Genomic DNA, 15,387 nt, shown 5'->3' on the forward strand with positions numbered 1-15,387 from the left:
CAAGCTTGTCCTCAGTGTTAGGGACCGGCTACATAATTGCAATCTACTTACAACTAACTTTAGTTCCATTTTAGTAATGGAGATCTTTCTACTATTGGCTGAGTCACTAGAGAAAAAGAAAATGGCCTCATCTGTCTGTTAAGGCTCATATAGAAACAACAACAACAAAACTCGAGCAAAACCAAATCACTTAAATACACTAAAGTATCATCCCAAGCAAAGCCTTAGTAAACCTCCCAACTAAGCTTAACAAGTAACTGACATTATTAAAACAAACAAAAAAGGAGGGGAAAAGAAGGCTTTTCTTAAATATTCTTTTTTATTCTGATTTAATCTTTAACATGATAAGTAAATTAATTATATGGCCTTTTATTTCCATAGCTATATCCCCTTAAAAATAACTTGAGATTTAAATTTGCAGCTAGTAAACACAAACCAGTGTTAATTTTGATGGACATATAAGTGTTTCTGCTTTAGTCAACACTCCTTTTAAAAAGGCAAAACAAAACAAAACAAAACAGAATTAAAGCAAAGTACTCTAATAGTGGCCTTTTGTTTCTTATCCCAGATGGTTTTGGTTTTTTCTTCCCCTAAATCTCATGGCATTTGGGGATATAAAATTGATGAACCTCAATTGTGGCTTCAATTGCAACACTAGCTTTAGTAAGTCTAGACCTAGTTCTTCAGTCTAAATCAGGAAAGCTATTTCCCTTGAGCTTATTTTTTATATTCTTTGTCTTTGCCCTCAACCTCTACATTTCCTTTCTCCCTCTTTTAGAACAAAAATGTAAGTTGTAATCTTTTAGTAACCCTGAAGGCCAAAGAACTCTTCACTGTTCCAAATTTTTAAATTGAGGTTTTCCTTCTGCTTTGTGGATTGCTTCTTGTCACCAAGGGTTCCAGACTAGTAGCTAGTTACTACTGCATCAGTAATAACTGGAAAGAATTATGAATATACGCTCAGGGTGACAAAATGTAAGTTTACACTGATTCTAAAAAATGAAAAGCTGGATGTTAGGTCAGCCACTGATCTTATACAGGCAAGTTAGTTCCAATGCCAAAAGCAGCTTTTCCCTACGTAGCCTGAAATGCATTTTAAAAAAATTATTTTATTAAATTTATATTAATCTGTATTAGTGAAAACATACAGTCTAGCAGCTGAGAGAACCTCCCATTCACCACTGCAGAAGGCTAGCAATACTTAGGAGTATAACAAAATTGGAAGACCACAGCCTGTCCTAACTAGTTTAACTATGTACAAAATTAGAGGGACTGTGAGAACATCTTTAAATAAGTGGTTTAATCCCTGAACCACACCAGTTAAAGACACCATTGCAGTTGTGCTTTCATTCCTTATTCTAGTGGTATTTATTAAGTAAGAAAACACTTGCATGCATATACACTTTCTTCATTAGCAGTCATCTCTCCCCCCTGCTATCTACAAATCCAAACACCACATGTTGCAAGTATTTCGTACTGGAACAGTCTCACTTCTAAGCAATCTGCTGCTATTGAGATTTTGCTTTTGAGCAGTAAATGCTCAAAACTGTTGCTTTTGTTAAAGCAACTCCTTCAGCGTTCATAACCTCACTGCTTGAACAATCTCAGTTTCACATTCAAACAGCTCCAAGCAAATGTTTCCAATTTCAAATTATTCTCGTTCCTTTTTCTATGCACCCTCCCTGCCCCCATATGCTTGTCTGTAAAAGGGATAATGTTCTATGTATGTACAAGCAGCGCAGGGAGTCTCCCTCTGTAGTAGTCCAGCAATATACAACTTCTATGTAAGCACTGTCTGGAATTTGTTAAGTTTTTTCATCTTCTGCTTTGGGCTATACCAAGAGAGTTGCACCCAGTCTTCTCACTGTGCTGTAAAATGTGGCATTTGCCAGGTCCCTTTAGATAAGCTGGCCATTACTACTCTGGCTAAATAAGACACCTTGGATATTTTTGGTCAGTTATTGAAACTGCACTGTGGCCAGGCTCTGCTTAGGATTACATCTGTATTGTAAGAGTGAAGCACTTGGCAGTAAACAAATCCCTCCATGCAATAGAGATGTACAGCCTCTCTAAAGTTGTAGGACTAGACTCTGCGGGGTACGTATGTTCAAGGAGGAACACTGACATTTAAATACCAAATTTAACATTTAGCAGCACCTGTACACAAATTTCTTAAGTGCTTTTCTTCCAGTGGTGGTCTGCAGTCTTCAAAAATGTTCTGAAGCAATGGTGCTGGGAAGGAATGGAAGGGGTGATGAACTAGCTTGACTTCTCCACTGCATTAAGAAAGCCTGGAAATGAGCAGTGGTTGTGTTTTCACCTAATTTTTTTCTTTTTTTTTTCTGCTACAGATCTTCACTGATCTGTGATGCTTTCCATCACCTAGACAAACAGCTTTAAACTTAAATTACTGTTTAAATGAATGACTAATTGAACATTTCTGGAAAAAGGAGTGCGTTGTAAAAGAATCAGAATTAAACTCAAGGTGGTTAAAATACCTCCCATTGGACATGCAGCTCTGCCCGCAGGGAATATCCATAACTTATTTTGCATTTCTCCTTCACTGAGAAGGTTTATACCACCATGATTTATCTACTGTTTTCTGTGAACAAAGAGCTTGCAAAGGTTTGGTTATTGTAGCCCAGCTGTTTCATGGCAACTCATTAAAGCCATATCAACTCAACCATGTACACTGGTTTGTAACAGCCAGTCCCAATGGTTTAAAACCATTTTAAGGGGCTTCTGTGGATACACAGGGGTTTGGCTCTAAAATTACTATTTGCTTCATTTCTTTTAGATGAAAACACTATCAAATAGACAACAAGTAGCTGTCTAATTGGGAAATTGAAGGTTGTGCATGACAGTGTCTTATGAGGAGGAGCTGAGGGAACTGGGGTTGTTTAGCCTGAAGAAAAGAAGGCTGAAGGGAGACCGCAGCCCTCTACCACTACCTGAAAGGAGCAAGTAGCAAGGTGGGGCTTGGTCTCTTCTCCCAAGCAACCAGTGACAGAACAACAGGAAACAGCCTCAAGTTGCACCAGGGGAGGTTTAGATTCGATATTAGGAAAGATTTCTTCACCAAAAGGATTCTCAAACATTGGAACAGGTTGCCCAGGGAAGTGGTTGAGTCACCATCCCTGGAGGTATTTAAAAGACGTGCAGATGTGGCACTAAGGGACATGGTTTAGTGGTGGACTTGGCCATACTAGGTTTATGGTTGAACTCCATGATGTTAAAGGTCTTTTCCAACCAAAATCATTCTATGATTCAGACAAAACCAGCTCCCTTTTTGGTTCTCTCAGCACAAACATTTTGTGTAATAGTAATAAAGTACATTAAAATTAAATTACTGCCATACAGGCTTTGACCAAGCAGTCCATCTAGCCCACCCATTGCCTTTAACACTGGCCAGCACCTTATGTTTCAATAAAATGGCAAGAAATACTGCAGAAGCCAGTTACAGGACAATGTCAAAGTTTATGTCCCTAAACAAGCGCACACACTGATCAGGTCAGGCAAACTGCTGAGATGATCTAAAAGGCCCCTCAGACCCAACAAACGCCAGTATACCTACAGCTAAATCCCTCTCACAGTCTGAATCCTGTAATGTTGAACTCTTTAAACTTTTCTAAGATAGTCTGTGTACATCCTAAAGTACAATCTCCCAAACTCCTTTTGTAAAGTAGGTGAAGTTTCCATAAACCACAAATATTTTTATGCAAGCCTGTGGCTTCCTATTGTGAGATAGATATAGCCCATTTCTCTTTTGCTACAAGTTTCTACATAACACGTACTGGGTGTCAAACTCCAACTGCCTTAGATAATGTAATGAGACAGCTGAGGTCTATAAAGAATCACCTATCTCAGGCTTCCTTAAACTCATTGATTTACTGGGCCTGATATCACAGACAGTAGAAAGAGGAAAAATTAAACATAACATCTCAAAATATAAACGTGTATAGGCTTTTTCTGAACAGATGACATTTTGATACTGACTGGCATTCATACTGGTCAGCAGATGACTCACATGACAGTAGAAAATAGCTGGATTTTATGTGTTCTGTTAATGTAGCTAGCCAAAAGAAAACTATCTTCTCCACAAACTGTTTCTCTGTAACATGGACATAACAAAGCCTGATTTTTGAGTAATGGATATCTTCATGCTTCTGTCCTATAAAAATACCCACTGTCTTTCAATTTTGAACTGAATGTGGTAGTTAACAATACCAAACCACTGCTTCCTGTATCCAGCAAGTCAATCATCTACATCACACAGAAAGGACAGAACATAAATGCACCCAGTCTGAAGCCTTACCTGTTTTTTACAACTGTATCACTTGGTTTAATAAAGGATATTACCTCTCTCTATAAATCTTGCCTAAGCTCAAGACAACAGTGTGATTTAATCCTGTTTATCTGAATTTCTATGTATTATTATAATGTTCTTTGATAAAACAGGTATTTTAAAAATCTCTGATTTCTGCATTTTTCTACTTACAGATTTGACATGGCTTTCAACATTACAAGTTTCGTTGTTTCATCATGCCTTTGTATTTGTGAAAGTAGGAAAATGTGGTTGTTAAACCACAAAAATTGCTAAGTGGAATCACAGGCAGTCAGACTACTCATTCTTCTAATTCTATTTTTATAGACACATACACACCCTTACTTACAGACACATGTACAAGCACATATATAACCAAAGACATTTAAAACAGACTGTTCTTTTAAAATAGTTTTTGCAAAACTAACACCACATTGTAAGGCAGGGAGGAATCTGCGTCAGCTCTGTGCAACAGGTATGTTTTGAAAACAGCATCTATGCATATTAGTTACAAACGTGGCAGGCTGGGAAACCCATACACAGCAAGTACCAGCATGCCTCTTTGTCATCTAAGCGTTCTCCTTTCAACTGAAAATTTCTGCAGAATAGTGTCAGAACTGACGCTAGGATAAATTTGGAATACCTCAGAGATGATCCCATCAGATTTCTGAGATCTGGCAGATTCCTATTTCTTACATTTGACAACTAGTCTCAAGTTACAAAAATCAACAAGCTAACCCTCATAAGAGGACACTTAAAAAAATATAACTTATTTCCCCATTATTTGTTACTGAACAACAGCAAGTTGCACACAAGCTGCACAAAGAGGAAGAATGTCAGTGCAGCAATGCAAGAACTCCAGTGTCACCCGTAGAGAGCTTGTTCTGCACACAAAGACAGCAAGGTGACAGATGGCTGTCTCCTACACCGTTTTCAAGCAAACAGACACCATCAGAACTAGTGCTTCCCACATCGAAAAGCAGACTCTACTAATAAATGCAGAACCAAAACCAGGACATGACCCAGGGCAACTGCGTGTGAGAAACTAAACAAAAAAGCAAGCTCTAAGCAATTTAGAAAGTTGGTTGGTGGTTTCCCTTTTTTCTGGGTCATTTTTATTTCCTTCAGGCAGTAAGAAACAATTACTGCTCTCTTCAAAACTGTTTTCCCAGAAGGTAATTACACGATTTAGCAAGTACCTGATTCTAGATAAACCTTATTTCTCAGTATAGGAATGAGGACTTTTAGCAGCTGTTTCCCAGAAGAACCAACCAAACAAAAAAATTACACTCCAATAACACTACCAAGCTGCTTTTTGTGAAGGACTTTAGTGTTACTGGATGCTAGTTTCTGATGTCAAATATCCGCATCAGCTGCCAACTTTCAGGCTGACTTGCCCATAACCATTTCTCATTCCACTACTACAGAGTAGCCTCAACTAGCTTCTTCCATATTCTTTTCCACAGCCATTAACACCATTTTGGACACATTATCAAGTCATATCCAAACAAGATTGTTATGCAGATGAAAATGCCTACAGCATACATATGCAGAAAATAAACACTACAAAACTTAGTAGTGCAACTGAGAAATGCCCAGGTGATAACCAGCAGCCTCAGTCAATTATATGAGTAACCAGCTATGGCTAGTTACAAAGCCCTGTAATAAAATGTGACAGACTTCAGATGCCAGCTTCCCTCTACACCTCTTAAGATTGAAACACTCTGGGAAAACCAGTCTGATTTATTAAATCTGCTGATCAAGTCCACTGAATAGACTGGCGTGGAATAAATGAAAAGAGCTGTAGTTAACAACACTCTCTTTGACTTGCCATAGTTTTGTCTGAAATCCAGTGCTGCTTCTTCCCTCCTGTTTGGACTCATTATCTTAAAAATATGACTAATAAAACCAAACATCATCCTTTTTCTGACCTTGAAGAACAAATACAACAGAATGTGACAACTTGTTTAACATTCCTAAAAGAAAACTAGTTCTTTCAGATACCAAAAACCTTCAAAACATTCATTTTCAGGTATAGATCTTCTCTTCCATAAAGCATATATTACATTTAATAATGAGTTCTACATAAACTATCTGATGTCATCTTTCTCTACTTACTCTACTGTTCTTACTATAAGAACTGTGGTCACCACACCCTTTCTGTATTTGCATTCCCAGCTAGATGCTGCAGCATATGAAGACAGCTCAGCAGCACATTTGGCTCATAGTTCCCATATGCCACAGAGTACGCAGACATCCTACAAGCCTATTCTAATCACCTCACAACTCATCTTACAGAGTGGCTAAATCAGATACAAAATAATTCAAATATCTCAAAACACAAGCCAAGGTCCGAAATTTTCACACCTTAGCTTCTTAGAATTGTTTTACGTTAAAATGCTATTGGATATATAGACAGCTAGGTAGAGTCTGTTTGCATGTGTGTTTTTATTAGGTTTTGGAAAGCAGTGAAGGGAATGAATATGAAAGAAACATATGGGCATCACTAAAGAAATTTGTATTTCAGTTGGTCATTATGAACATCAAGATGGTTTTAGATGTCACCAATTACAAAGATTTCAGTTAGAATATTCTGGATTTACACCAATTTAGGAAAGGTCATGTTCCGGCCTAATTAAAGTCAAAATAATAACGGGAGAAAATGCGTATCTGATAATCTTCCTTCTGTTAAATAGAAGACCCATCTGCATCCTGTTTTCTAAAATTTGGCAGAAATGGCTTCACGCAAGCTGCTATATAGCTGCTTTCATGAACATGTCAGAAAATTTGAAAATAGCTAAATATATACATATATGTGTGCCCCAAACATTAAAGCGTAATTAAAATGCAAAAAATTATCATTAGGAACTAAGTTTTTGTAATGCAATGTTGATTGTGAACACTGGAAAAAACAGAGTAAAATTTATGTTATTTTCTTCAGTCAGCAGGCTCTGAAACAGTAGAACACAAAGAGCACAGTACAAATCATACAATATGAAATCACGTAAGTTATCTTCAATCTCTTAATCTACATTCTAGCTATATTTTTAGAGTATTTTAGAATCCCATTTTATCTATTATTGTAGTCACTCGTAGCTGTAGTGTTGCCAAACAGTATTTGTAAAGCTGTGAAAACAGGCACATTCAAAACCACATCACTCAAACATGCCGTCATTGAACTTTTGAGTTATTTCAGAAAATTGTTTTAGACAAACTGGGAAAAAGTTAAGGGAGTTAATTTCTATTAACTAACAAGCGTTTTTAAACCAGCAGAGTGCGAAGAAACTGGTGAATGGAATGTCATCCTGACCAGAATGCACTTTTTTTAATACTTCATTTCTGGTGCCAAACCTTTAACAAGGCAGGCTTCTTAAATTCAGTGAGGGTCAGAAGTTCAGTTTATTCAGCAAGAATAACACTATTAACAGCTACTGCTCTTTCATGTCAACATTGTTAACGCCCACACATTCCAACTCTGGTTAATACAGGCCAGTCAAGGAAGATTGGAGCTGCTAAGGGCAGTCATCTCTGCAGGGATACTTTAAAACAGAATTTATACTGTGCTTTAAAAACAATCTAAAAGGATCAATCTACCTTATGAATCTGCTGTAGACATACACAGAGAGAAAGATGGATGGATGAAAGCATATAAAAGCAAGTAAATCTGACTCTCTATATTGATTTTTGAGAGGACAGTGTAGAGCACTTTGGTGAGGTTTATATTTATCGGCAATGGACCAAATGCCGTTGTGCATATGTCTGAAGGATGTCAGGATTTATCATGAAGCAATGCACTGCTGTATTCTTTCATTATATCCTTTTGTAAATAATCTTGTTTTCACTGTGGAGTGAGGTAAATCACTAAAAATTAAATAATCCTTAAAACAAACATAAGAACAATCACAGGAAGACTCTTGAGCAGCTATAACTGGAGAAGTCCACTATTACTAAACCAAAAATTGCAGACGTTTAGTGTACACATGCAGTATTTTTAGCATTAACAGGAGAAAGCTGGTATTTTAATAATCAGGTTTTCAGACCTAGAATGGAAAAACCTGCATATCACAGCATAATCCTCTTCCTACTTACTTTGTTCTAAATCACAGCAAATCAACATTTAGTATTCCCCAAAGCTCTCCAGCACTCCTACTTGGCCAAATGCCTTCAAAGGATATTAAAGAAATCATTCTAGTTTAGATAGGACTTCTTCACCAGCTGGAACACTTCAAGCAAGAATGCTTTCCTCTTAAAGCATGTTTCAAATAACCAAAATGCAAACAGTAATCACATCAAATTGAATTTCTGCAGGGTTTCTGGGGCTTCTATTGTTACGTAATGGTGGCATTTTTGATCACAGCATCTGAATTCCAAAATACTCAGCTTTCTAAGTTTTCATCTAAACTATTCATATATCCACTCCCATCACATACACCCACCTCATGATGGACATTTAAATAGCTCATTTAATGCTATTCTATTAGCTATTTCTTCACATGCTTTTCTCAATATAGCAATAGGAAACAATTCTGTTGTTAACTGCGGTTACATAGTAGGTGACTTGGAAAATACAGTTGCTTAAATAATAGAAAACCTGTCATTTGTTTTTAAAAGAAAAATTCACTAGCTGAGCTATAAAGCTGTGACTGCCATTGTACATAATGGCATCCCAACAGACTAGCAAGACCTTAGTTAGCACCCAGGCAGATACAGCAAAGTCTCCTCATTAACATATCTCACAGACAAATCTAATGGAAAAAACAATTTACCTTCTTCAGTTTCATGCCACACAATTCCTTCCAAGTTCACGCTGGTCCCAGGCTCACAGGGTCCAAGGCATTCGGGTTCTGTTACTACTCCAACCTCACAAGTATTTACACCCACTGAACGAGTCCGTACCAAAAGCTGCTCGACTGGTGCTGCAATATTGGATGAAGATGGGGAAAAGTAGGAAGGCAGAATCTGAGGTGTGATACTGCTGGAAATCGGAGGAGGAGGTGCAGGCACTGTAAACAGGGGATCAACCTGAAAACAACAGACAAACTTACTATAATGGTGCTGCAAGATTAAAAAATAATATATTAAAAAAAGAAAGCCCAGTTTGCTGAGACTGCATTTGTGTATGCAGGGATTTGGTTTATCATGGGTAATTTCAGTCCTATAAGTTTAACTTTTTTGACATCAGCCCAAATGCTACACATGAAAAATTAAGTACAGAAATATCTATCATGCTACACAAGGCAAATTGCTAAGTTTCTACAAGACTATTCCCTGTTGTCATAGCCTCCTAGTATGAAATAATAATACATTTTAAAAACAAGGATTAAGGCCCCTTTTTTATTGGTGCTGACAGAGACTGATTTGTGGATGGAAATTAATTTTACAAACTGGGAATTTCATTTTCTATTTAAAGAAAAACATTTACAAAGACAATACAAAGACATATAAATGCCATTTTTTTTATGTGCATCATAGAGAAATAAGCACTTGGAACAATTCTAATATCCATATGGCATCAAATATAATCTCTCATCATCCAATCATTTAAAATACATTAGGATCACCCACCTAAGAGCTTACAGATAACATTTACAGATTTTTACTTGACGAGGAGTCCTTGATCTAACAGATGAGGACTTTTACAAGAATCTATCCAAAACATCTAATTTCTCAGGGTTTCCAAAATGCGTATTGGGAAGAATACAATTCACCAGACAATCAGTCTGTACACAGACGATTCACACAGAGACAATATCTATATATGAACTGAAGAAGTTATCTTTCCCATATGACTTCCCATATACCCAGCAGCAGATTTTCTGTATGCAGATTTGGCCTGAGGGTTCTCAGTATTTTACTGTGGCCATAAGGTCCTTTGTCACATAAAAGATAGCTAAATGAGGATATGAGTGTGCCCACTCAGACAGCTAAACCACCTAAAATTCATGTTTATTTGGCCCACTGGATCATAAGATATCACACCAAGAAATCATTCTTCAATCCAATGATTTTTTTTAAATGACTGCTTTCTAGCTGCTTTCAAATAGGTGATCAAACATCTTTAAGTCCATGCTGCTTTTAATTTTGGACCATGTATGAAGACTCAACAGAAAAGACATAATGACTCACTGCACTTTGTCATCTAGGCTTCAATCAAATGTTTCTTAACATAGATCAAAGTTAATTTTGCTTTCTTGTAAAAACAAGCTGGCAAATGGGGCTACAAAGAGAAGAAAGGACTGAAGAGTATTATCCCTGTATTATCCATTCTTTGTATCACAGGTCAGCTCACTTCATCACCACACGGCCACTTTTCATAATGAGAAAAAAAAATGGAAATCTAAAATTAAAAAGAACTTAAAAAAAATTGTAACAATTGTTACAATTTGCCTTTGTAACAATTCTTTTGCTTTGAGCGTCTTTCATACATATACACTTACAGCCAACACTTTTAATTGTGCACACAAGCCTTAAGTGTGCTAAATACTTAAAAATGTTTTGTGTGAACTTTGTATGACCAGCATGGATTCTGATCTCAATTACACTAGAACTAGGGAGTAGAGAGGAGGGACCTATAACTACATTCTTCTCCAAACTCATCCTCATTTTGGGGGCTTCTTTTTATTACGAACTAAAATAATCTTCAGGTTACAGATACAACAAAGTAAAAAAAAATTAAAGCAAAATGTGAATACTAAAAGCATCCATGACGAGTGAAAACCTGCTAATACCAGCAAAACTCTACTGAGTAAAGCAGAGTTCCTGTGGCATAAAAACAATGCAGTCAAGCAATGATATCTTTATTCTTCTCTTTAAGCCATCGCAATTGCACAGTTAAAGCACAGGCAAGAATGCTTCGCTGAGCAGGTTTGAATGCACACAGGCAAGTCAAGTATCAACTGACCTCCAACAGCAGCTGTTACTTGCAATATCTAATAGCATAACATAAAGCCATAACCGTGTATGCCTAGTATGGGAGGACACTGATTCTACACTATACAGATTCTGTCTGTCTGATGCCAAGTGGAGGCACACAGTTGGATGGCACAGAGCCCTGCTCCCTGGCACTGGCTGAGTCATGGGGCTCTGCCAATGAAATGGGGTCAACAGAGGAGTCCTTAATGTATCTTACTTCAAGCCAGAAGAGAACCGGGATCATTTACTGGCAGGTAAATGGAGCCTAGTGCTTAAGAAAAGCTAAGCCACGTCCCTTTATAAAACCAAGAAATGCTGACGAATGGCCTGTTTGATAGTTTACATGGTGTTTTGTAAAACTGTGCAAAACCTCCTACTACACATGCAACATCATTCTTCCGTAAGACATACTCAACACAAACCCATAGAAAAAACAAATGTTTGCTATTATCATACTAAACCAGCCAATGTTTTAAATGAATGTAGACTAAATTGGCAGATGTGTCTTCCATTTTCTACGTACTCTGAACGGTGAGGGGGAGCTATAAAAAGCATGGATCTGACAATGTACCCTACTAACGTCTTTGTTACAAATATTTGCACTTAGTTCTGTTTTATTTGGACCTGCTAATAAGTATTCATGTTTTCTGCTAGAAACACTCGGACAGAACAAGGCAAAGAGTGGCCCTTGCAGTAATAGGGGCTATTGCTCTGTGAATTAAAACACTAAGCGGACATTTACTGTTCTTAAGGTTCATGTTCACTGCGCAAATATGACTTCACTCATAAGAAAAAAACATGCTAAGCTTAAATATTGCTCCAGTTTTCCATGTTTTAAAAATTATCCCATCTTGTTTGATAATCGTAACGTCAGCACGGCAAAGTGGTGGTTCTCAGCAATCATTGTGGTGACACAATTGTTTTCATAAATTCTCCAAAAGTCACTGATGTAAACTATTAGAGCCAAAAAGAAAGGCAGGAAGGCTGCCATCTCCAGTGGAAAAAAGGCACATAAGACTAACATCTGGTGGTGGCAGTCTGTCAAACTGAGGAAAGTTAATGTCAAGAACAGATGCTCTGCAGTTTCTCACTGTTATTTTTGCATGATTATTCCCAGGTGTTGGCACATACTGAGCAGTAGCCTTGCTGTTTACCACACGAGAGATTCCACTATGAGACTGAAAATCTAAGTCTGAGGAAGGTTATTTACATAGACTCTCTCTTTATACACAAAATCAAAGGGCTCCAAAAAAAGACAGAAATATTCAAGCAGTATTTTCTTCATTCACCTAATTCCAAGAGCTTTTGAGAGCTGATTAGTGACAAAGGCTACAAAGCTGGAGTGTTATTCATGGCAGCTTTCCACTGCCAAGTGTTTGATTGTATCAGAGAGCTATGGCTCTTAGCAGTAGAAAGCTCACAGAACATGAAGAATGCCTGCCAAGGAATGTAGTCAGTGCTCCATGGAGCGCTCCTCTATCTGAACGTGACAAAAAAAATGTTTTGGTGGTTGCACAACATTAGTCAGTATGAGGAAGAACGTATGGAAGAGAGAGGAAAGATCATCCTAACTAGAAATAGGCAGGACTTTGTAATAAGCAGGGTTCTCCTTCATTTACTCAGGTACTTTTGTGCTAGAATTAAGTTCTGCTCATCAAAACTCATCTTCCTGATGCAGCGTAACCTTCTAAAACTATGTCTGAAAATTAACATTTTGTGTCCTTTGTACACAATTTCCTGACAGCCAGGAGAGATTCCAGTGGGTAATGCTGAGCTCACAGAAGAAGGTATGTAGATTTGAGGGGACTTCTCAGATCAGAGAGTACCCAACATCATACTATTGCAATCAGCCATATCGTTTTCCTATTTCTGCAGGAATGGGAGAATTTTAAGTTTTTATGGGACAGAGTCTCTCATGTACTCATGCGGAAAACTCACCTGAATGAAAGAAGAGCAAGATACTAGGAATACCTACGAATACCTATTTGACATGGTACTAATCTGACAGAAGTGGATTTACAGTAATATTCAAAATAAAATCACTTTTTACAGAGATTTAAATAGATAACTTTTGATCACATTATCAAGTGGAAGTATTCTGTATCTATGTATTTCATTCATTTCAACTTTGAAAACTTTCAGAGGATGTGTATCTTAACTGTGAAATGTTTCTACCATAAATCACAAAATGCAAACTAGAAAATAGCTGTCACGCAGCTGGGCCACATGATGTGACCCATCAAAGTGCGCTATCACGTGTATAACTAAGAATGTATGTGTAGTTCCACCTCATTAATGAATGTGTATTCTTCGAAGATATATCTCAAGGATAACATAGTCTACCAATCTAAGACCAAACAGGGTCATACACTACTGCAGTGTAACCCACCAGGTGATTTTGAAATGTACATGCCAAAAGCCATTTAATCCAGCTACCAACATAAAGCCTGGAGAAAGGCAGAGGAGCAGGTTTAAGGCTCAGGATAAGCCCTTCCAAGAAAGCACTGCTTTTTAAATTGAGAAAAAATCTACTGTAAGCATTCCCAGTGGGAATGTCTGCACTACTAGAAAGAATGTGGAAAGAAGATCCAAATCCTATTATAGGATATATCTAAAAAACAAAGCCTGACCCTTTGCAATACCAAATCCTTCCTCAAAAAAGACACCAACATAAAGGCTGAAAGGAGTACGAAACCTCCAACCTTGAAAATTACATTGACAAGTTCTTTAGAGTTACGAATTAATAAATCATCGAATCACTGTATCTGAAATGAAAAACAGGAAATAAAGGAATTCAGTCCTATATAGAAGTTTTGCTTTCTCCACATTGCTTTCTCTAGATTTTAACATGAAAAGGATGTTACTTTGTTTTATATAAAGTATGCTTGCCCCTACCTTAATTTTCTGAAGCAACAGTGACCCTAGAAGACCTCATTCTAATCTCATTCACAGCATCATAAATCAGAAGTAATTCTAATGAAATCAATGAAACTACTTTGGAAGAAAAGAAACGTAGGAGAATGTGACATGGAAAAAATGCTTGTGTGCTCAGGAGTGTGTCTGCATTTCTAGACATCTCATTGATCCTTAAATCTCTTCTTGCCACAAACCTTCCCCCACAAAGAATTTACACATCTAAAAACTAAAGCTATTCCTTCATATTCTACCATGTAACAGAAATTACTCCTATAAAGAATCTCTGTTTCACCTGAAAAATCTCCATTTAATCTCAATTCAGTATTTCTTGCATCTAAATTCATGTAAGAGGCTGCTCAGAAGCATTTTGACACCATACTTTACAGAACTGATGTTTAGTTTTCTTAAACTAGTATCAATTTTGAGATGAGAAGGATTTAATTATACCTTTGAAATACTGCTCATTAACTAAAGATATTTTATTTATTAAAACTCATGCTTATTATGTAGTAAAGGCACTTTTGGCAAACAAATGTTCTACATCAAATTGTTGGAAGAAAAAGTCAGTGCTATGAAGGACATGCTTAGAAAATAGGAAAGAAATATTACAAGGCATGGATGCAGAAAATAATTTTGGTCACAGGACACATCTATTACATCCTTACATTCAAAATACAGGAAAGTCAGAGGTACTAAGGAAGTTACTTATTTTGGTCAACTTAGTTGAGAATCAGAAGAGCTTGAATATAAAAGAAGGATGAAGATTCAGACTGCCTAAATTTCATCCAGATTTCAGACTTAAAAACCTATGTTCAAGATTAATCAAAAAATATGCATATGCTTTAGAAATATTGTAGTATGGATGAGAAACCTGACATATAATTGTGTTGAACTGAGTAACACAACTAGCACCTACTTGGAGATTCCAAGTATTTCCTACTCTTAAAACAAACTTCTCCAATCAACTGAGTAGTTGGAGAAAAGAGAAAAAAGGCAAGCAAAAAGACACACTAACAGAAACCGACACTTTTTTCCCCAGTATATCAGCAAATCACTTACATGTGGAATAATTTCAATGCTCTGAATATTTGTTATTAAGCAAAAGAATCTACTTAAAACTCTTACTAATCTTTACTACAAGGAACAAGAAAAAAATTCCCCCTTGTATTCAAGATCTTCGATGCTACTCCCATTGGCTGCTGAAACAGCACACGCAGGGCCGCAAACCCCATCTT

At 37.0% G+C, this 15,387-nt stretch overlaps 1 protein-coding gene across 1 annotated transcript in view; it reads right to left on the reverse strand.

Moving 5' to 3' along the window:
• Window positions 1-9,090: 9,090 nt before the first annotated feature.
• The window catches only part of LOC104161213 (zinc finger protein 608-like), a gene marked incomplete at its 3' end in the record, with an annotated part of 35,500 nt that continues 29,203 nt past the window's right edge, over window positions 9,091-15,387 (reverse strand). The window contains exon 3 of the mRNA XM_009699556.1: window positions 9,091-9,346. Coding sequence (XP_009697858.1) covers window positions 9,091-9,346 — 256 coding nt within the window. The remainder of the gene's footprint in view (window positions 9,347-15,387) is intronic.

The sequence above is a fragment of the Cariama cristata genome, unplaced genomic scaffold (genome assembly GCF_000690535.1).
Source record: "Cariama cristata isolate BGI_N322 unplaced genomic scaffold, ASM69053v1 scaffold14254, whole genome shotgun sequence".
Classification (NCBI taxonomy): Eukaryota; Metazoa; Chordata; class Aves; order Cariamiformes; family Cariamidae; genus Cariama; species Cariama cristata.